The sequence below is a fragment of the Microtus oregoni genome, unplaced genomic scaffold (assembly GCF_018167655.1).
Source record: "Microtus oregoni isolate MIOR12 unplaced genomic scaffold, Mior012 000002F_ref0000024, whole genome shotgun sequence".
NCBI classification, from domain to species: Eukaryota; Metazoa; Chordata; class Mammalia; order Rodentia; family Cricetidae; genus Microtus; species Microtus oregoni.
In genome coordinates this window covers 59,757,402-59,782,333 of record NW_024543061.1, presented here as the reverse complement: position 1 = coordinate 59,782,333, position 24,932 = coordinate 59,757,402, and the positions used below count along the sequence as shown (strand labels likewise).

The window sequence follows — 24,932 nt, the reverse complement described above, 5'->3', positions numbered from 1 at the left end:
GGGGTAGGAGCGCTGACTGCGACCTTTAGAGCTGATGCCCTCGTGAAGGGACACTAGGCCTTGCTGCGTGGTGCTCTCCCCAATCGCGGGCTCTTCTCTCACACAGGGGCTGACTGTCTCGGTCCTGAATCAGGTAACCAGGACCAAGGTGCTTAAATTTTTTAAGTGGGTCCTCTGAGTGAAGAACAAGACTGAAGTTTGTCTTGCTTGCAGTTTGTCTGTAAGCAGGTTTCTGGAACGTTCTTAAGTACTTAGAAATCTTGGATCGTGGCTTGCTGATGTGTAGACATTTTTGGCAGGCATCAGGTGCCCACAGAACAACTAAGGAGAGGTCCGGGTTGGGTTCTGATCCTGCCTCCCTCTTACTTTCTTCAGTGACTTAACTTCTCTGAGTCTAGGTTCCCTATCTAGAGAGCACACGTCTATTTCCTACAGAAGTTGTAGGGACTAAATGATACTCTATATTTGATATTCTTTATATTTGTATTTTCTGGATGTCCTGGTAGTTGCCCTGCTTCTCACCCCTGCAAGACCTGAGCTTGCTGCAGTCAGGTCTTGAGCATATGGTTATAAATGGCCCCAGAACTAAGGTGGCCACAGAGTTGAAGTCCACATCGACTGGTCCAGTAGTCATGGGTTGACATCAAAGTCTTGTCTTTGATACAATTAATACAATTCTCATTCTCTCAATCCAGATAATAAGAAAATTGATTTTCTATGCTGGTTGGTATTGCAGTCATTTTTAACTGGAGGATCTGTCCAATTCTCTTAACATTTTTACTGAATGATCTGTCCAATTCTCTTAACAGAAACTTCTGAAAATATTGTATTATAGGTCGAGAGCCAAAAGGCAAAGAAAAAGAAAGGCAGACGGGCATGCCCAGTAGCCTGAGATCAAGCTGTAAGACGGGCTGAGGCAGGAGGCTCACACGTTCTAGGCCTGCCTGGGAAACTTGGACTCCTTAAAGTGAAAAGCAGAGCGAGGGCCGAGGGGGAGTTCAGTAGCAGAGCTCTTGCCTGGCACGCGCAGTTCTCAGTACTGCATTCGTGATAGCGAAAAGAAAATGAAAGCAAGTTAGAAGGGCTGTGGATGTTTCTCAGTGTGTCTGCTTCCGATAAGGTGTGAGATCTTGAGTCTCATCCCTAGAGACAAATGCAAATGAGGAAAAAAAAAAGAAATCAGAAATGATACCAGGCAGCACTTTCTATAGGTGGCCTTTCAGACTGTTGGTTAAGTCTCTTTGTTTCACGGACTCACTGGTATTCCTCCCAGGAAACAGCCATCTAAGGGGCCTCCAAGATGGAAAGCAGTGGTCAGGACAGCCCAACAGCATGGCCTAGAGGCCGAGAGGCACTGCTGCTGTGTACATCCCTTATTCATTGAGCCACAAGGCTTCCTCTGACATGATCGCGATCATGATTCTTCTCACTGTGGGGTAGTATGGTAAGCCTAACATGGAGCAGGGCACCCTGGTGAGCCTGGCAAGGAGCAGAGTTGCCCTTCTCAGTTCCTCTGCTCCTGGAATTCCATCATAATGAGACCTTCATTTTATAGTCTTGCCATGTAGAAATTTAAGTGACTGTAACTTTTCAGAACCAGAAATCTAAAGCAACCTATTTAATTACTGGGCAAACCTAGTTGTTGTAGTAGGAGCGGCGAGGCTGCGTCCCCGGCACCCGGCCGCCCACATGGCTAGCTTATGCCCTGAAATAATTATGGAAACTGTATTCTTTTAAACACTGCCTGGCCCATTAGTTCCAGCCTCTTATTGGCTAGCTCTTACATATCGATCTAACCCATTTCTAATATCCCTGTAACACCACAAGGTGTCTTACCAGGGAGGATCTTAATCTGCATCTGTGTCCCGTAGGAGAATCATGGCAACTCCTTGACTCAGCTTCTTTCTCCCAGCATTCTGTTCTGTTTACTCTGCCTACCTAATTTTATGTCCTATTAAAGGGTCAAGGCAGTCTCTTTATTTAACCAATGAAATTAACACAAAACAGAAGACTCTTCCCCATCACCTAGTGACTCTTTCTCCTTAAGATACCTGAACACATTCGTAATTGGCTAATTAAAGAAATACAAAAGCAATTATTCAGCATAAAGAAAGAGATCAGAAGAGAAGGCAGGCAGCTGAGCAGACCCTTATGACCTCCCAGTGGGAAGTCGTCCCAGCCAGCAGACTGAGGGGAAAGAACTTGACAGTGTTCTGTTTCTGCAGACCACCCCTAAGCCCGATGTGCGCCTCCATCTTTCTTACCCGGAGGCTTTTGGTTCTTTCCCTTGAGTGCCCCACCACCATCTGTATGGATGATCACAGTAAGCCTGCTTTCAAATCAGGTTCCTGGCACTTCTACCCTAGAGGAAGCAAGACCTGTCTTGAATGTTGATCGTATTTCTCAGTTTGCCTTCTTTACACCTATGTCCTCACACAACTGTTTCTAGCTTTTCACTTTCAAAAAGGTTCTTATTTGAATGATTGAGTGACTGGGCACATATGATGTGGGGAACAGAAGAGCATTAACTTCCATCCGTCGATGAGACAGTAGGAGAGAGTCTGAGGTCCTGCCGGAGCTCAGCGTGTGACACTGAGTTTCTGGGTCAGCAGCATCTCCTGGTTGGGTTGACCACTGAGCAGGAGTCAAGATTTTGGAATTCAGACCCAGCTGGGTTCCTCCCTTCCTAGCTCATCTTTGGTGGGCCGTTGTCCCAGTCTGACATGGGACCAGGTTATTTATAAGTCTTTTTCAATTTCCTAATGCGAATCGAATCTTGGCCCTTGTGGGAAATTGTATGAGGTGACATCTGAGTGCCCTCCCAACTCCAGAATTTTACAAGAAATATCTCAATTAGCTGAGTTCCTAGAGACAGAATGCCTATTCCCTCACTGGACAAAAGGTAAATATGAGATGGCCAAAGAAGACAGAAGGAATAGTTGGAAAAAGGAAAAGCTTATGAGGCGCAGAGGATGGGAAAGGAAGATGTGAGGAGGAAGAGAAGCTAAAGCTATCCAGACGTGAGAATGGGATTGCATTTATGGGGCATGCGACAGGCGCTTCAGTGCTTGCTGCCTTGTCTAAAAAGTAGGTCAGCTGAGTGATGTCAGAGGACTACATGGAAAGTAATAGGTTTTCTGCCCCCTGTCCCTGCCCCCCATAGTAAGTTGGTCTGCTGATGCCGTAAGCTAGATCAAACAGAATTGGAAAAGTATAACAACAGTGATATTCGAGCAGAGCAACTCCTGGGCAGTTGTTATGTCCCAGAGATCTAGGTCAGAGAAGTCATGCCTCCAAATGAAAGCAGGGAGACTTTATGGGTTGTCAGCAAGGGGTGATGATGTATCTACCACAAGCTGGGTTTATGTTCAAGTATGGTCAAAATTGAGCACTTAGTGGGGACTCAGGCAGCTGACAACTGCAAAGAAGGAAGCTTCAGTAGCCACTGAAAATTTACAACTGGCCTTCTTGGTTCCTTTGTCAGAGGTTCTGTCATTGGGCAGGAAGGGGGGGGCGGGCAAGTGCAGGGGTGAGCAGGAGGTTCTAATAGAACAAAAAGTAGTGTAACATTTTGCAGAAGGACTCATCTGTGGATGGGGCAAATCTCAGACATGCTGAGCATGGAGACCTGAGTGTGTTAGTCTAGCACTAACGTGTCATAGAGTTCCTGAGATCTGGGCCCCTAACCTTGCCTCCTTCTTCTGCTGGCTTATGGAGTATCAAGGTCCAAGGCAAGGAGGTAACTTTATCATTTGGAGAAGCTGGCAGAGGCCATGGCTTGGAGGCTGAGGGACAGAGAGGGGAGAGTACTCACACTGGTGCAGGGTCTTGGCAGTGTGGTAGACAGCAGCCCCCTGCTGGCTCTTTGTAGTTACTTCTTATCGCAAGAGAATGCAGGGCCCCTTATCTGGGTAACTGAGTAGAAAGGAGAGGGTCCCAGCTAAGGTCAAGTATCAGAGCTCTCCTGCAAGAGACAGGCCTAGAGTCATCAGACTGATGGAAACCTCACCCCCAAGAGTAACACATGCCTGCGAGCATGCACACATGCACACATATGTACACACACGCACACACATACACATTTACCTTCCCATGCTGCTATGATTTTGGAGCGATTTCATGAGCAGTGACCTAGAGAAAGCTGAAGAAATGTACAAGATGTTTAAATACCATGTGAAGAAAGTATGGCCATAATTTTGAAAAAAAAAATTGAGAGCGTAAAAGAAATAACCGTATATACCCGAATGATAGCCTTGATAACAGAACATTACCCATTCTTCTTTATCAGGGGTTTCGCCTTAGAGTTTTCTATGTATTATTATCACACACACACACACAAAAAAAAACAAGAGCACCACACACACACACACACACACACACACACAAACACACACACACACACTCAAACTGATAGGAAAACCTGCTTGACTGAGGATATGCTACCTGGATAGGGACAGAGCTGGGATGGAGGATGGAGGATGGAGGATGAAGTGCCAGCAAAGCACCTCACCCTCAGAGAAGTGAGGCCAAGGGTGGGACCAGCAGGGAGGGCCTCTGCTCTCTCCCTAGCAGCTGGCTTCCTCCTCAGGTCTGCTTTAAATGCCTTCCTCTTTCTCAGCCAGGCTCCACTCCCCTCATTTGCAATGCTAAGCTTTTTATCTGTCTTCCCCCTCAAAGGCAGTACTTAACTTGAAAGACCTTAGTGAACGCTGAGAGGCACTGGGAGCCTGCCTTAGCCAAGGCCAGTACCTGGGACAAATGGAGGTCACCTGAATAAAGGGGACATTTCCAGGGAGTTCAGATTTGAGAAACCAGTGATTCTTCAAGTGAGATTTTGCCTGCTTTGGGCTGGAATGCTTCTCTAGTTTTCGAGGGTACTCCAAGGGGGTGCGGGCCATGACTGAGATGGCTAGTTTTTGATTAACCATAACCTAGGCTCATCTGAGAGGAGTCTCTACTTTTTCCTCTTTAAAGATCTGTTTATCTTTATTTTGTGTGTATGGATGCTTTGTCTGTCTGTATGTCTATGTAGCGCATGTGTGCAGTGCCTGAGGAGGCCAGAAGAGAGGTTCAGATTCCCTGGGACTGGAGGTCCAGATGGTTGCGAACTGCCCTGTGGATGCTAAACCAGGATTCTCAGAACAGCAAGGGCTCTTAACTGCTAAGCTATTTATCCAGCCCCAAGAGTCTTTTTTTTAATATTAAATTTATGTGTGTATGTACAAGTCTCCGTGAGATTATGTGCACTATGAGTGTTCTGGAGCTTACAGAGGCCAGAGGAAGACATCAGATTACCTGAAACTGAAGTTCAGGAGGTTGTGAGCCACCATATAAGTGCAGGACACCAAGCCTGGGTCCTCTACAAGAGCAGCAGGTACTCTTAACCATTAAGCTATCTTTCCAACTTAGCGAGGAGTCTTAAGGGGGAATCAGGTTGACCTGTGGGCATGCCTATGGGAGACTGACTTGATTGTCGATTAATATAGGAAGACCCCACCCACTGTGGGTGGTACCATTTCTCAGGCCATGGCTCCTGGATTATGAGACAGGAGAAAGCTAGATGAGAACAAGTCAGAAGCAAGGGTCCATTTGTTTCTCTGCTCTGGACTGAGGATGTGGTTTTCTACACGCTGCAGTTTCTACTCTGACGTCCCTGAGATGATGGGCTCTAGCCTGGAACTGTAACCCAGATGAACCTTTTCCTCCTCTACACTGCTTTTTGCCAAGCTATTTCATCAAAGCAACAGAGATGAAAATAAAACACTGACCATGCCCCTTGTTTTCGGACTCCTTTGGGGCTAGGCCTAGATATGAGCACAGACCTGGAAAAACCTTTGGAGGAAGCACAGTGCAGCTCGGAAACGGATAGGACACTGGCAAGAAACAAGTGACTCAGGGGGCTTGTGCTCAGGTCTCTGTGGAGTTGTCAGATCTCACCAACCCTGTGAAGCGGAGTCTGAATGCAAGACCAACCTTTGCCCATGGAAGACAACAATCTCATTGAGAAGGCAGCATGTAAAGTTAACACTATGAGAAATAAATTAACAGCGAGAAATATCACAAGGTGATCAGTATGCAATCAAGGCCAACAAAGTGATGGGGAATGTTGACTCTTTAAGAATGGATAAAGTTTCAGGCTAGAAAGAGCAGATATAATAGGCCTGAGGTTGGAGAGGGGATAATTTTGGCAAAGCACTAGACACTTCTGTTTGAAAGGGAAAGAGTAGAAGATCTATGCAAATTATGGCTAGAAAGATGGTGTCCCCTCCTCTCATATCCACAGTGGCTTTAAACAACAGCTCTCTATTTAACTCACACGTAGGTTGGTCATTGGGATTGGGCTCAGTTGTGTGGTGTTGCTGGCCTGAGGATGTTGGCCCTAGGATGGTGGTGTAGGGGTCTTGTCTTAGCCAGGACATTCATCAGACATCTACTGTGAACTGGGAGGATGCTGGATGGAACTGGCCCAGGCATGATTGGATGATTGTGTCCTTGTCTCTAGGAGTCTATCAGAAGCTTGTTCCTCTAGAGAAACATAGCAGAACCTTGCAGGCCCAAGGCTTAGACACACACTCTAACCTCTACAATGTTCTCTTAGTCAAAGAACAAGTGATAGAGCCAGCTCAGTCAGTGTAAAGAAGTGAGGAAACACATCGACTCTTGATGAAAATCACTATGTAGCCCAGGCTGACTTTAAACCTATAATCCTCCTGCCTCAGCCTCTGGAGCTCTGCTATTAAAGGTGTCCACCACAGTACTCAACTTGAACTGAAATTTAAAGAAATGAAAATTCATTCCCTGGCAATGCTGAAGCACGCATGGGCAGCCCATATATGACAGTTGAATTTGTTCATATTGGGTTTCATGGTCTAAGTTGATGAGGATGACTGACCATGTCTCTTCCTCAAGAGAGCGCCGGATCTCATTAGAGATGGTTGTGAGCCTCCATGTGGTTGTTGGGAATTGAACTCATCATCTTTGGAAGAGCAGGCAGTGCTCTTAACCATTGTGCAGGTTTTTGTTTGTTTGTTTGTTTGTTTTTGCCAACTTCCATCAGATGGTTGGTTGGATTTGATGCCAAAGAGACCTTCATGGAAGGGACATAGGAAGTTTCATTGAGCCACAGAGCATGGCCATCTGTGGCCTGGGCCATTTGCAGAGAAGATTCGTCAGTCTATTGCACGAGAATAGGAAGAATGCAGGGTGACATGTGTGTGACGGTGATAGGGACAGTTGGTGGAGGTGGCTGAGTGCTCTTTAGTCTAGGATTATAGGTGGTAATTATTTCTTAAACATTTCTTCTTGGCAGAAAGATGAGTTGGCAGCCCTGTGTCTCTGATGCGTCTTCTGCTGTTTTGTTGATCTCTGAAATCTTGACAAGAGCCTGGGAATTACTTGGATTACTGAATCCAAGGCTTTTCAGAAGTGAGAACTATCTTACTGATGATTTGTGTGGTCAGGAAGGCTGCCCAGCTAATCAAGGTTCCAGCTGGACTAACATTTTGTGTGAAATGTGGTTTTTAAAAAAGATTCTATTATTATTATTATTATTATTATTTAAATTTATTCATTTTATTTTACATCCTGACCACATTTCCCCTCCCTTCTCTACTCCCATTTCCTCCTCTCACCTCCCCCTGCCTGCTCCCAATTCACTCCTCTGTTTCTGTTCAGAAAAGGGGAGACTTCCCATGGGTATTGACAAAATATGGTGTATCAAGTTTAGGTAGGACTAAGCTCCTCCCCTTGTATTAAGGCTGCCAAGGCAACCTAGTATGAACAATAGGTTCCGAAGCCAACGAAAGCGTTAGGGACAGGCTCTGCTTCCACCTCTAGGAGTCCTGCAAATAGATCAAGATTCTTTTATGTTTAATAGCACAATAATTTTATTTGACATAGTTTTTTCTGACACTGATGCCTTCAAAGACTGAAGTCCTAAATACCCAACAATCCAGGGTGAATAGTTTTCTACTTTAGGCCATGCCCTAGCAGGGGTGTCCCAGCAGGAGGATTAGGGGTTCAAGGTCAGCCTGGGCTACATAGTGATTCTCATCAAGAGTTAATACTTGTTTCCTCTCTTCCTTAAGCTGAGCTGGCTCTGTGGCTTGTTGTTTGGCCAAGAGAACAATGCAGAAGTTGCAGGAAACTGTCTCCAGTTCTTCACTTTCAAAGTACAGACCTGTTTTTACCGTACCTGAAGAAGAGTCCCCTAAGAGTGATCTGTGCTTTATTAGTTCGACCCTGCCTACAAAGTAGTGCCCACATCAGTATCCTGGCTAGCCTCTGTGCCACACATTTCCCATCAAACTTCTCCAAGCTGATGGGCAAGCCTGCTTAGCTGAGGGTGCTGCATGGGTCATGGGCAGAGCTTAAGCTGGGGGCAGGTGATCAGGAAAGGGCTAACAAAGTACCTGGCCCCGACTTATTCTTGGCCACATAAGAAAAGCAAGTCCAAGGGTGAGACCCAGTATGGCAGCAGACATACTTCCCCTGTGAGGGAAAAGCCTGGAACTACCAGGTTGGTAGAACTTCAGGTCCAAATCAGGGTCTGGTCTCACACACATACAGACATCACAGAAATATACACACATATGCCCCTCCCAACGCTGCCCTGATGTTGCAGGATTACTGTGTGTGCCATAGAAAAAGCTGAAGAAAGACACCAGATATTTAAACATTGTGTGGAGAAGGCATGGTCACAGTTTTGAAACAAAACATACATACACACAAATAAATTACTCATACATACTGGAATGATAGCCATGGTAAGGAGATATTGCTCTTTCTTCCCTGGGAGGTTTGACACAGAATTGTCTTAGTATAAAATTTACCATTGTCGTTTTCAGGGAAAACCTATCTGGCAGCTCTGACTTCCACATTTGGGTGAACTTGGCTTCTGACCCTCACTTTTGCCACCTTTCCGCTCTGTCCTTTCCACTGCTTGGTTCCGACCCCACCTCCTCCAGGCAACCACTTGTAGCTTTTCTCAGTCTCTTCAGGTCCCTCTGGACCGCTTTCTCTCCCACCCTCCAGTCCCCGCAGCCACTTATAAATAATCATTCAGAGGCTTGATATCATTTATAATTGCTTGACTGCTGGCTCAGGCTTCTTATTTGCTAGCTCTGACATATAAATTAACCCATTTTTATTATTCTGTATTTTGCCATGTGGCTCTTGACTTGTTACCTCATGTCTTGCTCCCCCCAACTGCTGCTGGCATCTCCCCGACTCTGCCGTCTTTCTCCTTATCTCTCTGCTTGGATTTCCCACCTAGCTGTATTCTGCTCTGCCTTAGGCCAAAGCAGCTTCTTTATTAACCAGTGGTAATAAAGCATATTCACAGTGTACAGAGGGACTTCCCACATCAGCCACCGTGGCACCTATTCAGTTTGTTCTTTCAGGGTTGTTCCTTTCTCTTCCTGTGGGGTGTGTGTGTGTGTGTGTGTGTGTATGAAGGGCACTTGTGTGACATGACATGCATATAAAGGTCGAAGGACAACCTCTCACATCTGTCCCTGGTCCTACCTTGTTTCAGGCAGGCTTGTTGTCTGTCACTGTACACCAGCCTCGCTGGCATGGGAGCTCCTGGGCTCTCTCCACCTAACATCTCATGGTAGGAGTGCAGGGATTCCATATGATGCTGTGTCCAGCCTCCTGTGGGTTCTGAGGATCTGAACACAGGCCCTCATGTTTGCACAGCAAGCCCTTCAACCACCGCCACATCTCCCCAGCCTTGCTTTGCTCTATTATATTGACTATACCCTTCCAGCAATGGCAGCGAGCTGTGCTCCTGACAGCATGCACCTCCTTGGAGACTCTGAGGTGAGTTCCAAGTGCCAGAGGCATCTAGTGAGACAGATATGGAGTAGTAAGTCATCCAGTCACAGGACTGTCTGGAGGGGAGCTCAGCTCTCTACAGTATAGCAGAAGTCCCAGCCCGAAGGCCAGTCAGCCAAGTGTGTGTGTGTGTGTGTGTGTGTGTGTGTGTGTGTGCGCGCGCGCGCGCGCGCGCGCTGCTCTGCCTGCCTCTCTAACATGGGTCCCCATAATGTGTCCTCAAGAGGCAGGACATGGGATAGCTCCTTAAAATCAGAAATGTCCCCCAGGCTGCAGTGGTGGTAAATCTGAAGTAGGTGGGGAGCATTGTTTATTCCACGCTGGTGCCTCCTCTGTGGACTGTGTAGACTCTGCACTGTAGAGGGACTGGAGCTTCACAGTGGCTTCGTGTTTGTTTCTCAGGAGTACTGTACCAAAGTACCATAAAAGGAAGTTCTTAAGACAAGGAATTTTTATATCCTGGAGGCCAGAGTCCGGGATTAAGCTGTGGGTAGGGCTGCTCTCAAGGGAAGCTGTCCCGAGTTTTCGCTTAGCTTTTGGTGATGACCAGAAACCTTGACTTTCCTCTGGAGGCACCAGATGGCCAGGCTCTGCCTCTGTCAGCATGTGACTGCACACGCTCTCCTCTGGGATGACCTCACACTGTCCAGTTCTATCCGCAGAGGCCATTTTCAGATAAGGTTTCATCTTGAGTCTCTGAGGAAGGGGACACCGTTCCAGCCCACAGAGGTCTAGATTTGGACACTAGGAAATGAACTCTGCCTGCTCGACTGTTAGAGCGAAGCTGAGCCCCGTAGTCACCTGGAACCCTTCAGGGTGCTTTGGAGACAAAGTCTGGAACGGAGAACTTGGGTATCAACCTCTCTTCCATGGAGCAGCTAAGCCCACTTCAACTTCTGCTTCTCTCGCACTGCAAGACAGACACTCTTTCTTTCCTCGCAGGACAAAGTGATAAAATACACCTAAGCACATAAAAGCCCCCCATAGCCTCCAGGTGTCACCCCCATTCTGGATCATCCTGTGCTCCCCATCTGCAAGGGATGGCTCTGATTATCAAGTTGAGAAACTTCTAGGAGGTTGGAAGTGCTTTAGATAGAATTCACGCCCTTTGCTCACTCTCGGGTACCACATGCTACCCACCTCAGCCCAGCCTAGGTAGTGGGTGCCAGTGCCATTCCTACCAAGGCCTGAGATCTGAGCCAAGCCATTAGCCCTGTGGTTCAAATTTGAGCATATGAACTGGGGGCGGGGCAGACACAGACACTCAGTAACAAGCAATGTCCCTAACTTGCTGTAGATCTGCTCTTAGTGTTCATCCTGAGTGAGCGGGGCAAAGATTATTCCCAACTGGGAGGCAGAAACATGAAATGTCTTACCTGAGGATCAGAAATGAGATAACTCATTTTGAATGCCTCCCTACCCCACCCCCTTCCTCTTCCCTTGTCCAGGGCAGCCAGGAATGCATGGGACCAATGCTGGACTGTCATGTATGTAAACACTGTTTGCTCCCATGGGAGCAGCCCACCCTGTTCTTCAGTCTGTACTTGTTACTTGTATTCCTGGGTCTGTAGTGGTCATCCTGTGTGGGTGACAGTCCCCAGGAATGCATATAGACTTTTCTGTGTGTTCCCCGGAGTCCTCACCATGAAGCTGTGTACACGGAGCATAGTCAGCGTGTTGCCCTAGCTGATTGCTGGCCCACCGGAGCCTCTCACCTGTAGGCTGCCTGATGCTGGTTCTGTCCACCAGCGCATCAGCCCCACACTGCCACTCTGTGGGCAGCGCTTCCTTCACACCCCACGCGTGGAGCCCAGGCTGATTTCTTACAGAGCGTTCTCCCTCTCAGGTGCCAAAGCGGGCCCTGGGTGGGGAACACATATGAGATTAAGAGAGAATACTGTGCCCAGAAGTAGCCATGGAGATTATTTACATTCTTCAGGCTGGGGAGCTTGCCAGAAGTTCTGATAGCCAAATCCAGAAGACTTCGGATCAGTAGATCTTGGCTGGAGGCCCAGAGCCTATCTAGGTGTCTGAGAGAGCCAAGTTTAGGAGTGATGGATAAACCAGCCTGTTCATTTCATGGGTGAGAAAAATCAGATCTGGAGAGGCTGGTGACCTCTCCCGGGTCACCAGGTGACATCAGAGAGACTAAAATTAGAACCTAGGGTTCTGACTTCAAGAACAGTCTGTTGCTGCTGTAACCTAGTCATTGCCTTGCCGTGTTTCCATAAGGAGAAACAGTCAGAGGCCGTAAGGGACCCAACAATTCAGTGTGCTCTGCCATGCTGTAGAAGAGTTAGTGCAGCATGGTGAGGCCAGCAGGCCCAGCGTCTGATCCTGTCAAATGTGGCTGTCAACTTGCCTCCCAGGGGTCACAGATACGTGTGTAAAGATGTATATAAAGCACTGGGCCTAGGACCTGGCAGGAAGCATGAACCAGGAGCTAGGAGTTCAGATTGGCCAAGCCACATTTTGGGTCAGTGCTCTGTCTCCCCACTATGACAGCGACCAAGGAAGCCACAGCAAACAACACTTCAATGGCCGTTCTGCTGCTTTAGGGTGAAGACCCTGTGACAGGGGCCATTGGAAAGATCAGGGGGATTGCAGGGATCTCCAGTCCATGGCCCCTGGAGGTCCATGTCCTAAGATTCCCAGCACTGAATTCCTCCTCACCTGGGGAGACGACCCAGAGCTCACCTCCCCCTGCTGAGGACCCCAAGGGCAAGATCAGGAGTCACCTTGACTAAATACCCCATTTCAGGGCACGACCCCCCCCCCCAACGTTTTCTGCTTTCGGTTTTATAGCACCATAATTGAACCAATCAGCAAGGCATGCAGGTCCATTTTTACAGGCAAAAGGAGACACCAACAGAAAGCCAGAATTATGACTGTTTATAGCGCGCAAGAAACACTTTTTAAAATTAGATTGCCTTTGGGATAGCCAGGCAGCCGTCTAGCCATGCAGCTCTGTGGCCTGTAGGCTGTGCGCAGAGTGCCTGCTCTCCGAGCTACTTGTGCCCTCTCTAGTCAACCATCACTATTCCATTCCTGGAACCCTGCAGGTGTCTCTCTATTCAGTCGAGGGCATCCAAACATGGCTTTACCTATTATCTCCCTAAAACACTTACTACCCTTCAGTCTCAAACCATTATCGCTTCATCACTGCGGTTCTCTCTCTCTCTCTCTCTCTCTCTCTCTCTCTCTCTCTCACACACACACACACACACACACACACACACACACACACCTCACTGAGGTGTGAACACAGGGCCTCCACCACTGAGTTACAGCCTGAGCCCTTCATCATGGGTCTTACACCCAGGTGCTATCTCCTTAGTGCAAATGTGGCCGCTGTTCTATCACTCAAAACCTGCTGTGCTCTAAGCCTTCTCTTTCTACCCGGCATTATTTAGCACATAGTCTAGGTTATAATAAGTGCAAAATATTAGTAGCTATTTCACTGTCACAGCAAACACCGCCATGATCATCATTATGATATTTTCACATATTCATATATTTTCCACCAAATATAACTACCATTTTGTTCTACAGTGAAAATTAGGGCAAACAAGGCTCTTCCTTTTGTGTCTCCTGGGGAACCTTATTGCCCACATGTGACAAAGACTCAACTATCTGACGTCATACACCCCAGCCTCCAACCCTAGCAAATCTACCCTTTCTCCTGTCCTACATTTCTGGTGTCCATGGTGGCATGTGGCCCTGCATGATAATTTGTCTGCATGATGCATGCTGTCCTGCCTCCTGTAGACTGTGAGGCCACATGACAGAGGTCGCATATTATACTCTTTGATTTCCTAATTGACATGTGACATCTGTGCGTATTTATTGGAGACAATAAGGAAATTGTGAGCATGTCTCTAAGACATAATGACCAACCTAGTGTCGCTAGCATTTTTACCTCCTCCAGTGCCTATACTTGGGTGAGTCAGGGTCCTTTAGTTTCTGCTTTTAGTGTCCATACTGTTCATGGCTGTGGACCATGGTCACTGCTGTGCTTTTAGTGACTGTATTGTGCCTAGTTATAGAGCACAGGCACTGTGCTGTGCTATAGAACACCAGAACCAGTTGTTCCTATATTATTACATGTTGGTGCCTACGGCCAGGCCACACTCTTTGCCTCCAACTCCAGCCTCTAGTGATTATTTGAGTCTTTTCTATGAGGATTAAGCCTCTTGATCTCTACGTGTGCGTGAGGACATACAGTGCTTATAGGCGTATCTTTGTGTCTGTGCCTCAGAGTGCAGCGTTCCCAGACTTTGTTCTCCATATTGACAGTGATGGGGCTCCTTGTTGAATTCACATGGTATGAGTGGAGACGGGTTGTTTAAGAAGGAAGCCATCTTTTGCTGTTCCTGGAGTTGTACACCAAGTTGCACACCTGCTCAGTGAAGCAGCTTGGGCCAGGAAAGCCCGCTGTCTACTGTAAGGAGCTCTGGACAGGAGAGGAAGGACAGGGCTGGGACATTAACCATGGTGACTCTCGCTGTCCTTCGTGGTGGGAAGTCATGTGGTTTCCTAGCCCTGCACAAAGCATTGCAGACATAGACTATGCTGAGACGTAGCTCCAGGGGACTCAGTTCCTAGAGCCGCTGGCTGTCCTCAGAAAGTTTGTCATATGAGCTCTAGAGCCAGATAGGAATATGCTAAATAAGCAGACAGACAGATGGACCAAAGGCAAGGGTGAGCACTGGAGAAGGAGGTCACCAGACCTGGAGAAGGCAGAATAGTCCTCTTCTAGGGGCTGAATACAATTGGCCCCTAGGGGCGTGAGAGCCTCACAAGCCAGGTGCCTTGTGGCCTTAGTGGGAGCAGGAAGGTAGGAAGTGAGGCTCTTGACTGGAATTGTGGTGCTGGGGGATGACAAGGGACAGTGGATGGGGAGGGAAGAGAAGTAGAGCCTGATGAATCAGGACTAGGGACCTCTGCTAAAACGGTACAGCATTCAGTGTGAGGTGATGAGACATTCCTTGCTCAAATGTTCCTTCATCCTTTGAAGGTAAGAAAAATGCTCAGATAAGATAGGAGAACCCCAAGTCTGTGCCCCTGCATTCTTCATCCCTGGGTGTCGCTGGTGGTAGGATAACAGGGCCTCTGTGGTTCAGCCTGGCTGCTTCAAGGCCTGTAGAGTGAGTACCCGCCCCCTGCAGCTTGTCCTCCACTGTCGGTCATGCGCCGCAAGGAGAGCTGAGCTTGGAGCCCTGCCAGCTGCCCTCTGATAGCGGTCTAGGCCATGCTGGAGGTCTAGTCAGACCATGATCTGAGATCATCTTCCCGTGCAAGGCTTACGCGCGCTTGCTTTTTCCCCGGTGTGTGAAAATGAGCTGGATTTCAGTCTGATGTGGACTGTGTGGGACGGAGGTGGAAAATGCAGGTCTAGAACAGCTTTCATGAGGACAGGGTAAAGGAGCCCCAAACCAGGGCAGCATCCGAATTAACTCACCACTTTGCGAGTCATGTTAGATTTGAGGCCTTTCTACCCCATGCTCTTGTCATCCTTGGCTCACTGCTGCCGCCCTGCCCCTGCGCCCATCATGGTCCCAGTTGTGTCCTACAAACATGAGTGTGGCCAGCACCAGAGCACCAATCAGAAACCTTTCCTTCCCACCACAGTTGTTAGGTTGGGTCACATACCACAGTGGATGGGGGCAAGGATTGCTGTCCCATAAGAAATGAGACCAGTGTTTGGTTTGTACACTGGGTGGTGGGTTTGACCAGTGGTGGGAAAAGACCATGGGTCTGTAGAAGAGCAGTGGTGACTTCTGCAGCCCTATGTCTAAATGCCATGCAAGGACTGAGTGTCCTGGGCTGGGGACTCTGGCACAGGCTTGCTTACATTGCTGAGTGTCACCCAGAGACCGGTCATCCCACCCCAGAACACATCCCCATTCAGACAAAAATGCTAGAGCCCTAGGGTAGTGGAGGAGAAAGCTGATAGGGTTCAGCTTTCTCTATAATCCCCGCAAATGAAGAAAAACAAAACAAATGTTATTGCAGCTCTACCTCTCACTAACTATGTTGTGGAAGATCCTCTACCCTCTCTGGTGAGCTTCCTTATGTAGTCACAGAGATGAGGCTCGCACCCCTCATGCAGCGCTGCCAGTAGGAGTAGGACTGAAGAATCTGGTCAATTGTAGTGCAAATGGAGGAAATATTTCTACCAAGGATGGGATGAAGATGGCGGTGACAGTGGAAGTGATCACGTGGGTAGTGTGGTGGTGATGCTAGTGGCGGTGACGGTGGTATGATGGAGGTGAAGGAGATAACAGTGGTCATGCGTTGTGATTGCGATGTGGTGATGGTGGGGATGTGATAGAAAGAGGACAGGGAAGAGGAGAAAGGTACTCACTCTTCCTGGTCCACTAGGGGCCATGAGACTCAGTGTACATACAGATGGATGCACAAGTACCCACTGTGGGAGCTGAAGTTCTGCCCAGAGAGTTCCCACGGAGGCGATGATCATGTGGTTATCAAACCTTCTAAAGACATGGACCTTCCTTAGTCCCCTCATTCATACCAAGGGACAGTGGCTTTCCCGCAATACAGGAAAATTCACACAGCTATGGGTTGGGAGTCTGTGAAACTAGAATGGAACCTATTCCCGTGGATCAGAGGGCTGAGGAACGAGATGCCCACGAGGGTTCGGAACAAATAGAACTCAGCAAACAGAATACAGCGGGGGAGTTTGTTTTGATGTTTTCGTGTGGTTTTGATACTAGAGAGTAGATGTGGGGCCTCGTGCCTCTTGTTTTTGTTGAAATAAAGACAATCAAGAGAGGACCAGGAATATGCCACCACTTAAAAGGGAGGACAGCTGATGTGAGCAGGGAGGAGGAGGAGAGGCATCAGGTAGTGTTGCTGACTGCTGTCCTCAACAGAGGCCCTGAGGATGAAGGAGGGGCTAGGGCCTCTAGGAGGATACTCAGAGCCATTAGAACAGAGATGATGGGTCCACTCAACAAAGGTATGTTGTACACTTTCTATGTGCATGCATGTTTGCACATAGAATGCAACCATGAATGCAAGCATACAAGACGGCAATTACCACTCAAAGTGACGGTTCTGGATTCTCATTCTCAGGATGACCCAAGGGCATGAATAATTATTCCCACTTCAGTAGCAAAGAAGCTGGACCTGAAACAGTTTGTGTAGCTTGTGCTTTGAGCCCAGATATGTAGGAACCTAGAGCCATTCCTCCTCTGCTCCTTTGCCTTTCATAGAAAGGCACCTCTGAGCCATGGCGGCAAAGACACCTGCTTCTGCCCTGTAGATGCTGATTCCCTGGAGGGGAGAAGAACGAAGAAACCACATGCACCATAAAGTGTGCTGTGATGGCCCTGTGTGCAACGGGTGCTGCAGGCCCGAGTGGGCTCCTTCCACCCCTTGAGGCAAGGGAGGCAGGTGGTGGCCATTGAGCTGGACCTCAGGTGATGGAGGAGTGGAAAAAGGGACCTTTCACAGCTAGCCAATCTGGTTTGGGTGTCGTGAGCTGCTGGGTTGGCTGGAGCAATGAGTGGTGGTCAGCGATGTGGCTAGTGATGAATCCTGGATCCGCACTCAGAAAGATGGACTCGCTTGAAGGTCACAGGGAACTGCTAAAGGCTTCTGAGCAATGAAATTGCCTAGATAGCTGTAAATCACAGAAATCGCTGTTTTAGTGTCTGTGGTGGTATGGATGCACCTGGTCCCCATAATCTCATAGTGAGTGTCACTGTTATGAGGTGCAGCTTTGTTGGAACGGGCATGGCCTTATTGGAGGAAGTGTGTCACTGTAGGGGTGGGTTTTGAGGTTTCCTATTCTCAGGATACCAAGTGTGTCAGTCAGCTTCCTGTTGCCTGTGAGATATAGGACTCTCAGCTGTTCCTCCAGCACCATGTCTGGCTGAGTGCCCCTATGTTCCCCATCATGGTGATAATGGACTGAACCTCTGAAACTGTAACGAAGCTACCCCAATTAAATATTTTCTTTATAAGAGTTGCTGTGGTCATGGTGTCTCTTCACAGCAATAAAAATCCTAACTAAACCAGTATCTAGATAGTCAATAATTGGGCCCAGAATGGGGGTAGCTGTGGGATGGGCAGAGAGTAGTCCTGTTGCCTAGCTAAGTGTTGCTCACCTCAAGTGAATGTAGGTAGTTAGTAAAGCACTAAAGGCTTTGCCTGCATATGCCTCCAAATTGGAAAATTACCCATCAACCCACACTCGCTAAGCCAATGCCTGTTGTCCCTACATGATCCAGCCCTGATTGGCAATATTTGTCACCCATGGTCATCTCTTTTTCACCTAAGAGAGGAAAGGATTCTAACAGACTCCAATGAGATCAGTGGCCTTGGGTGGGGAGGTTCAGTGGGGAGGGAGAAGACTGGCCAGGGTGACATTAGGCTTCCTGTTGTCTCCAAGGGCAACAGTGTGCAAAGGCCAGTAGTTCAAATGCTGGACACCAAGCAGGAATGGAGGAGCCTGCCTCCTGGCAGGGGTTTCCACTTAGAAAACCATGTGCTCCAGGAGAACACAAGCCTGAGGTGGGACTGGGAGTTGGTGAGCAGGTCTCGTCCCCCACACTTTGACTTGAGCCCCGAACTTCCTTCTGTTCCCCGGCAGTGAAGTAAGGCAGGCCCTCAGGGAAGGAGATGTGCATGAAGGAAACTGGTAAATCACTCAACTTTGCACAATAGGCAGGCACAGAGAAACAGACTGTGTAGGATGTGGGGTGTGCATAACTCCTTGAAGGGCAGTAGGACCAGCAGCCTCTTCAACCCTCCAACTACACCTGTGATGGAGGTGGGTCATTTGTCTATCTGTTGCTTTCATTGGTTAATTAATAAAGAAACTGTTTGGCCTTTGATAGGACAGAAAATTAGGTAGGCGGAGTAGACAGAACAGAATGCTGGGAAGAAGGGAAGTGAGGCAGAATCGCCATAGCTCTCCGAGGCAGACGCAGGTTAAGAATCTCCCTGGTAAGCAACCAGCTTGTGGTGCTACACAGATTATTGGAAATGGGTTAATCAAGATGTGAGAATTAGCCAATAAGAGGCTAGAACTAATGGATTAAGCGGTGTTTAAAAGAATACAGTTTCCATGTAATTATTTTGGGTAAAGCTAGCCAGATGGCGGGAAATGGCCCACCGCTCCATCAACACACCTGCCTCTTGCCAGCAATAAATAGCATTTTTCTTTTTAAGTCTCCTTTTACTCTGGGACAGTAAATGTTTTGGCTGGCTGGTTGGTTGGTTGGTTGGTTGGTTGTTTGGTTGGTTGTTTGGTTGGTTGGTTGGTTCATTGGTTGTTTTTCTTATCCATTTGCCCTTTACAGTAATGTCCAAACTGTTAGAAACACCCCAGACTTTCTAAAGGAGGCTTCTGAATGAGGCTTGCCCTCAAATTCCCCCACTTTCGTTCTTTGAAATGTGGACTTCCCACCCACAACCAGACAGGCTCCTAATCCACCTCTGAAGAACCCTCCCCATCAAGATGGAACACACCCCATTTTAATTCTTACCTCAGAACTCTAGATGGCTAGAGCTGAGAAGCACCCAGTGTCCTGAAGAATGTTTTTTTTTCCATTTTCACAGTGGCGAAAAGACACAACGTAAGACTTGCCATTCTGACCACAGATAAGTGTCTGACTCAGTGGTGTTAGGTACACCCCGAGAATCATCCTTGCCCCAAACTGAAACTTTACACCCATTAAACATGGACTTATCTTCTTCCCCAGCCCCAGTGCTTTAATGTGCTCTCTGGGTCTGTGAATTCGCTAGTGCAGGTGTTTGTTGTAAGTAGAACACACAGTATTTGATCTCTTGTGATTGGCTCCTTAGACTTCGAATGTGGCATACATGAAAGCTTCATTCCTTTTCACAGCTAGATAATATTCCATCACTGTGCTCTACGTCTTCTGTTTAGTCCTTGCTCTGGGAAGGAAGGGAACTCTTCCTCTTACCGCATTTCAGGCTGCAGTGGGGACTCCGGACGAAGTGTGCATTTCTCTGTAGTGTCTGTGCCTTGCTGCCCACTTTGCTAACCATGCCTGGGGGTGGCTCTTCATCTACCAATGGGCACAGTGACTCGGGGCTTCTTTCAGTCAATGTGTGGACAGCAACAGCTGCGGTGTAGCTCATTGTCTGGACTATATACTCACCCCGATGGGGTTTCTCTGCTGTGGAGAGCAGTGGGCATGTGGGTCTTAATTGTTCTGCTTTCTTGTTCCACAGGCCCACCCATGTCCTGCTTAGCTAGGCAGAGTAGACCTCAGGAAAGATTTAGTGACATAGAAGGAATGTATGAGAGAAGGCCCGGAAATCATAGAGTTAAGGCTGCATGCCTATTGGTCTCTCGGCTGGAGAAAAGACAGAAGACGGCTTAGAGGTCGGGGTGAATGGTGCTTATGCTATGAAGCAATTTGGAATGTGGCGTGCTGAGTGAAATGGAGCTGTTGTGCTTGCTGTCTGTGTGTGTTGTCCTGAGAGGAAATTGTGCAACTGAGCTCATCAATTCTGCTTGGGGCAGACTTCTTGGCAGCTTTGAGAAATACACTCACCATAAATTTCCATTGGTACCCACAGGCTCTCTGGTATGAGTTCCCAACTTTGGGTGGTGGCATTTAGCATCTCCTAGCTCTTTCAGGTATGTGTGCACTGCCCATGCTCACATACGTGAGTAGCCTGCTAGTCCTCCATGGTTGTCCCCATCCTAAAAGACCTACCCTGATGTGGCTTCTGCTCATGAATGTGCTCCCTAACATACAAAGAACAATAAATTCACTAATGACATGTCTTCCATTCCCTGGTGTCCATCTGAGACTGCCATCCTTACGTACTACTGGATTTTGGAGGGGCAAGAGCTGGGTTCCCAGCTATAAGAAAAGGCACAGAATAGTGTTCCTTCTTCTAGATTACATCCCAAACATAGTAAGTTGACAAAAGTTTTCAGACTGGCCAGTAAAAGGGAATTTTACTTTGTTTTTACCCTGTGTTCTGTCCGTGTTTTCTGTTTACATCAGACTAGCTCCCTGGACTCCATTCCCCAGGTCAGGACCTATGGAAACCAGTATTGAGCTAGCACAGCCCTGTTAACATTCAAGCGCCCTAATGCCACTGGCTTCCCCTGCCTTGCCTCTGTGCTTTCCACAGCCTGGGCTGCCCAGGGCTCAGTGCAGTAAGACAGAGTTTCTCCTCCTTTTACATATGATAAAAACTGATTCAGACAAGGGAAGCGACTTGCTTAAAGACACAAACCACTCAATGCTGGAATCAAGAGGATTGATTCATTATTACTATCGAAACATCATAGACTTGTGTCCCTTGAGAGCCTACCATGTAGCTGAATGGGTAAGACATACATAAATAAAAGATAAATGGAAAATGGTGAAATCCCATACATATCCATGCCAAGTTCTATGAGGTGTTTGGAAAATGTCCTGTTCCTGAAGCCGTGGCCCTTTCCACTCAGTTCATTTTATTAAAGCCATGTAGGAATTCAGGTTTCCCAGAATATAGGGCCCTAGGAGTCTTTGGGACACCGCAGCAGCTCTTCCTGAGGAGGGGTAAAATCTGAACTTGGGTGCTGTCTCTTCCAGGATGCTTATTGTCCAGACAGCTGAGAGGAAACTCCAGAGTTAGTTTCTGGCAGTCTATCTGATTGTATTCTAGTTGTCCTGGAGGATTGAGTGAGATGGATAGGTAAATCACTGAGTGGACAGAAGCAAGGACACAGGCATGGATAAATTTGTGTATATGTGTATGGATGGATGGATAATGAATGGGTTAGATGGGTAGATGCATACATGGATGAATGGGCTGGATGCATGGGAAGAAAGGTACATGCATGCCTAGTAGTTGGGTATGTGGATGGGCAAGTGAATAAAAACAAAAGCAATGAAGGTGTTCATGAGTGGAAACACACAGAACCTGGCAGTGCTACCCAACTTGTATCTGTTTGCTTTAGTTTTCTTGTCATCGCACCTCCAACTGAGTGAGATGCTGTGGAGGGCTGGGGAGTCCGGATGGGGGTGGAGCTGTGGAGGGCTGGGGAGTCCAGATGAAGGTGGAGCTGTGGAGGGCTGGGGAGTCTGGATGGGGGTGGAGCTGTGGAGGGCTGGGGAGTCCAGAGGGGGTGGGGCTGTGGAGGGCTGGGGAGTCTGGGTGGAGGTGGAGCTGTGGAGGGCTGGGGAGTCCAGATGGGGGTGGAGCTGTGGAGGGCTGGGGAGTCTGGATGGGGGTGGAGCTGTGGAGGGCTGGGGAGTCCAGATGGGGGTGGAGCTGTGGAGGGTTGGGGAGTCTGGATGGGGGTGGAGCTGTGGAGGGCTGGGGAGTCTGGATGGGGGTGGAGCTGTGGAGGGCTGGGGAGTCCAGATGGGGGTGGAGCTGTGGAGGGTTGGGGAGTCTGGATGGGGGTGGAGCTGTGGAGGGCTGGGGAGTCTGGGTGGGGGTGGAGCTGTGGAGGGCTGGGGAGTCCAGAGGGGGTGGGGCTGTGGAGGGCTGGGGAGTCTGGGTGGAGGTGGAGCTGTGGAGGGCTGGGGAGTCCAGATGGGGGTGGAGCTGTGGAGGGCTGGGGAGTCTGGATGGGGGTGGAGCTGTGGAGGGCTGGGGAGTCTGGATGGGGGTGGAGCTGTGGAGGGTTGGGGAGTATGAATAGGAATGGAATGTTTTCTGGTGTTTAATGCAGCTCTTAGCTATCCTGGGGCAGAGTGTGGAGACCAGTGAGTGACTGACAGTTTCTTCTCCCACCATCCTCAGGCTATAGTAGCACCTTCTGTGACCTGCTTGTCCCTTCAATGTGCAGGGCTCTGTTCTAACCCAGCACCATCTGATACAAAGACGTTGACCCTACCATGCAGGGTAGATTGGTCCTGCTCCCTAGAACAAGGCAGTCATATCTGCAGGCCAACTTGTTGGTGCTAAAAGAAGAAGTAAAGGACCTGAGGTGCTGATTAAACCCGACTGACCGCTCACTTCCTCCCCATTGTTCCCACCTGCTTGAGGGCTTCAGCAGCACGTGGGTCCGTAGTTCTTAGACTTGGTCTCAAGCCCCCCTGGAATTGTGTAGCTCACCCCTTTTCCTAGGCACCATAGCCAGGTGACCTTCTCTGGCAGCTCTGGATGAGGCCTAAAACTGTCTTCTTTACCATCGAGGCCACAGATTGTTTTTCCCAGGACTCCTCACGGTGAGCCTGGTGCTCCTAGATATCTAGGGATGGGAAGAGTGACAAGAAACATTGGCCATCTGTGCTGGCCTAGTTTCCCACAGAGTCCCCAGAACTCGTGTAGCCCCCAGAGAAGGCCTTCATGGGAGATGGCAAGCTGTCATGGGCAGTGGGCCTCTCTGGTATGTGGCTTGTTTGTGTGTGGGCCCAGAGGTCTTCAGTGAGTGTTCCTTGGCCTGGCGGGGGGGGGGGGGGGGGGGGGGGACATGGGTCTTAGGATCCTGAGCTGAGAGCCCCTTGGAGGCTGTGGACTGGCCCCGGCCTGCTTTGTGACATGGGATAGACTGTCACTGCCTGGTGTTTTCTGGCTCCAGGAAGAGGCCGCCTGAGGCTCCTGCAAGGCTGAGCTGTGGAGAACGAAGGGACCCAAGCAATCTCCACCAGGTCGTGCCCCAAGGCTCTGTGTTAGGGTAGAGAGAGGGAAACAGTGGTTAAGCAGAAAAACATGTGCTTCCCAGAGTAGATTCAGGTGAGTGCAGTTAGGATAAGAATTATATGCTAAGCACCAATGTTTCTCCTAGGTGTTAGGGTAGAAAAGGCTGCTCTGCCCCTTGAGAAGAAAAGCAGGCTTTTGTATTCACCACCTCGTCCCTGCTCAGCTCCTGTAGGTTGGTTACCTACAGTGTGTCTTTGGACAGAGAGCTGTTTTCCCACAAGAGAGATCTCAAATTTCGGGATCCACATATTGCTTCTGTTCAGAAATTGATACCCTCAATTTCTTCAGGGCAGTGTTTTTACATTTATTTTGGATGTCAACTGGTCCCCTCATGAAACCCCAGCCTGCTGCCCTTGGGGCTTGTTAACAGAAGCCTGGCACAGTATTGCTAGGGCTCAGCTCACCTGCTTCTAATCCCCACTGTCCTGGTCTTATTCCCCTGGAGACCAAGACCGTCTGAGTTCTCACCTTAGAAGGCACAGCAAAATGTTATCTGGTTAAATGATTCTTTGGGAGTGGAAGTTTTGCATGGTCCTAATTTACATTTTAACTACAGCATTTGAAAACAACAACAAATCTCTTTACTCTCCTCCAGCTGGAGCTCTGGTGTTGGAGGAGCTGTCATCCACACAGTTAGCTTGCAGGCTGCAAGTCCAGACCTGTGCTCACCTGTCCTCACCATTGTTAGCCACCGCCTTGCATTCTGGGAAGCATATCAGTAGACCATTTCACCAGTGAGCAAGCATCACAGTGTGCTTTTACAAGCGGTGACACCAGTGACGTTACAGGCCATGTGCTCTGCTGGTACCACACTGAGCACACAGTCCACGGCAGGCTGAAGCCTTGTGCTGAGTGCGACAGCACCTGTGAACTCTGCTGCGTCTGGACTTCCCGAATCCCTGAACTTACTGATTTATTTTTCTCTCTTTTCTATTTTTGTTTCCTAGGAGCGAGTGGAATATCTCTTTCTCATAATTTTTACCGTGGAAGCATTTTTAAAAGTAATTGCCTATGGACTTCTCTTTCACCCCAACGCTTACCTCCGCAATGGTTGGAATTTACTAGATTTTATAATTGTGGTCGTAGGGTAAGTGTGGAAGTTTTGTTCTTTTTCCTAACCTTGCCTGCCCGTGCCTCTTTCCCTGCGTATTCCTACCTCTGACCTGATGTAACCGAATTTGCCTTCAATGAAAAGATCTGCACAATGAAAGGATCTGTTAAAAATCACTTTGAGTTCAGACTGCCCCCCAAGAGAGAAATTATAAACTTACCACCCCTCCCACATGTCACTGTATGTGTGCATATGCACCCCCACCAGCACCCCACCACCACTTCTACTTCCACTACCCCCACCAGCACCCCCACACCACCACTCCTACCAACACCAACACCCCTACCCCCACCTCTACTCCAACCCCCACCCCCACCAGCACCCCCAC

General features: G+C 48.5%; 1 protein-coding gene across 11 annotated transcripts in view; it reads left to right on the top strand.

Moving 5' to 3' along the window:
- The window catches only part of Cacna1c (calcium voltage-gated channel subunit alpha1 C), a 665,087-nt gene that overhangs the window by 427,093 nt on the left and 213,062 nt on the right, over nt 1-24,932 (top strand). For 10 of the 11 annotated variants that reach the window (XM_041642573.1, XM_041642544.1, XM_041642566.1 and 7 more), the window contains exon 4: nt 24,441-24,580. In XM_041642573.1, the coding sequence (XP_041498507.1) occupies nt 24,441-24,580 (140 nt within the window). Of the gene's footprint in view, nt 1-24,440; nt 24,581-24,932 lie in introns of those variants that run through there. The other variant, XM_041642603.1, reaches the window with a different exon arrangement.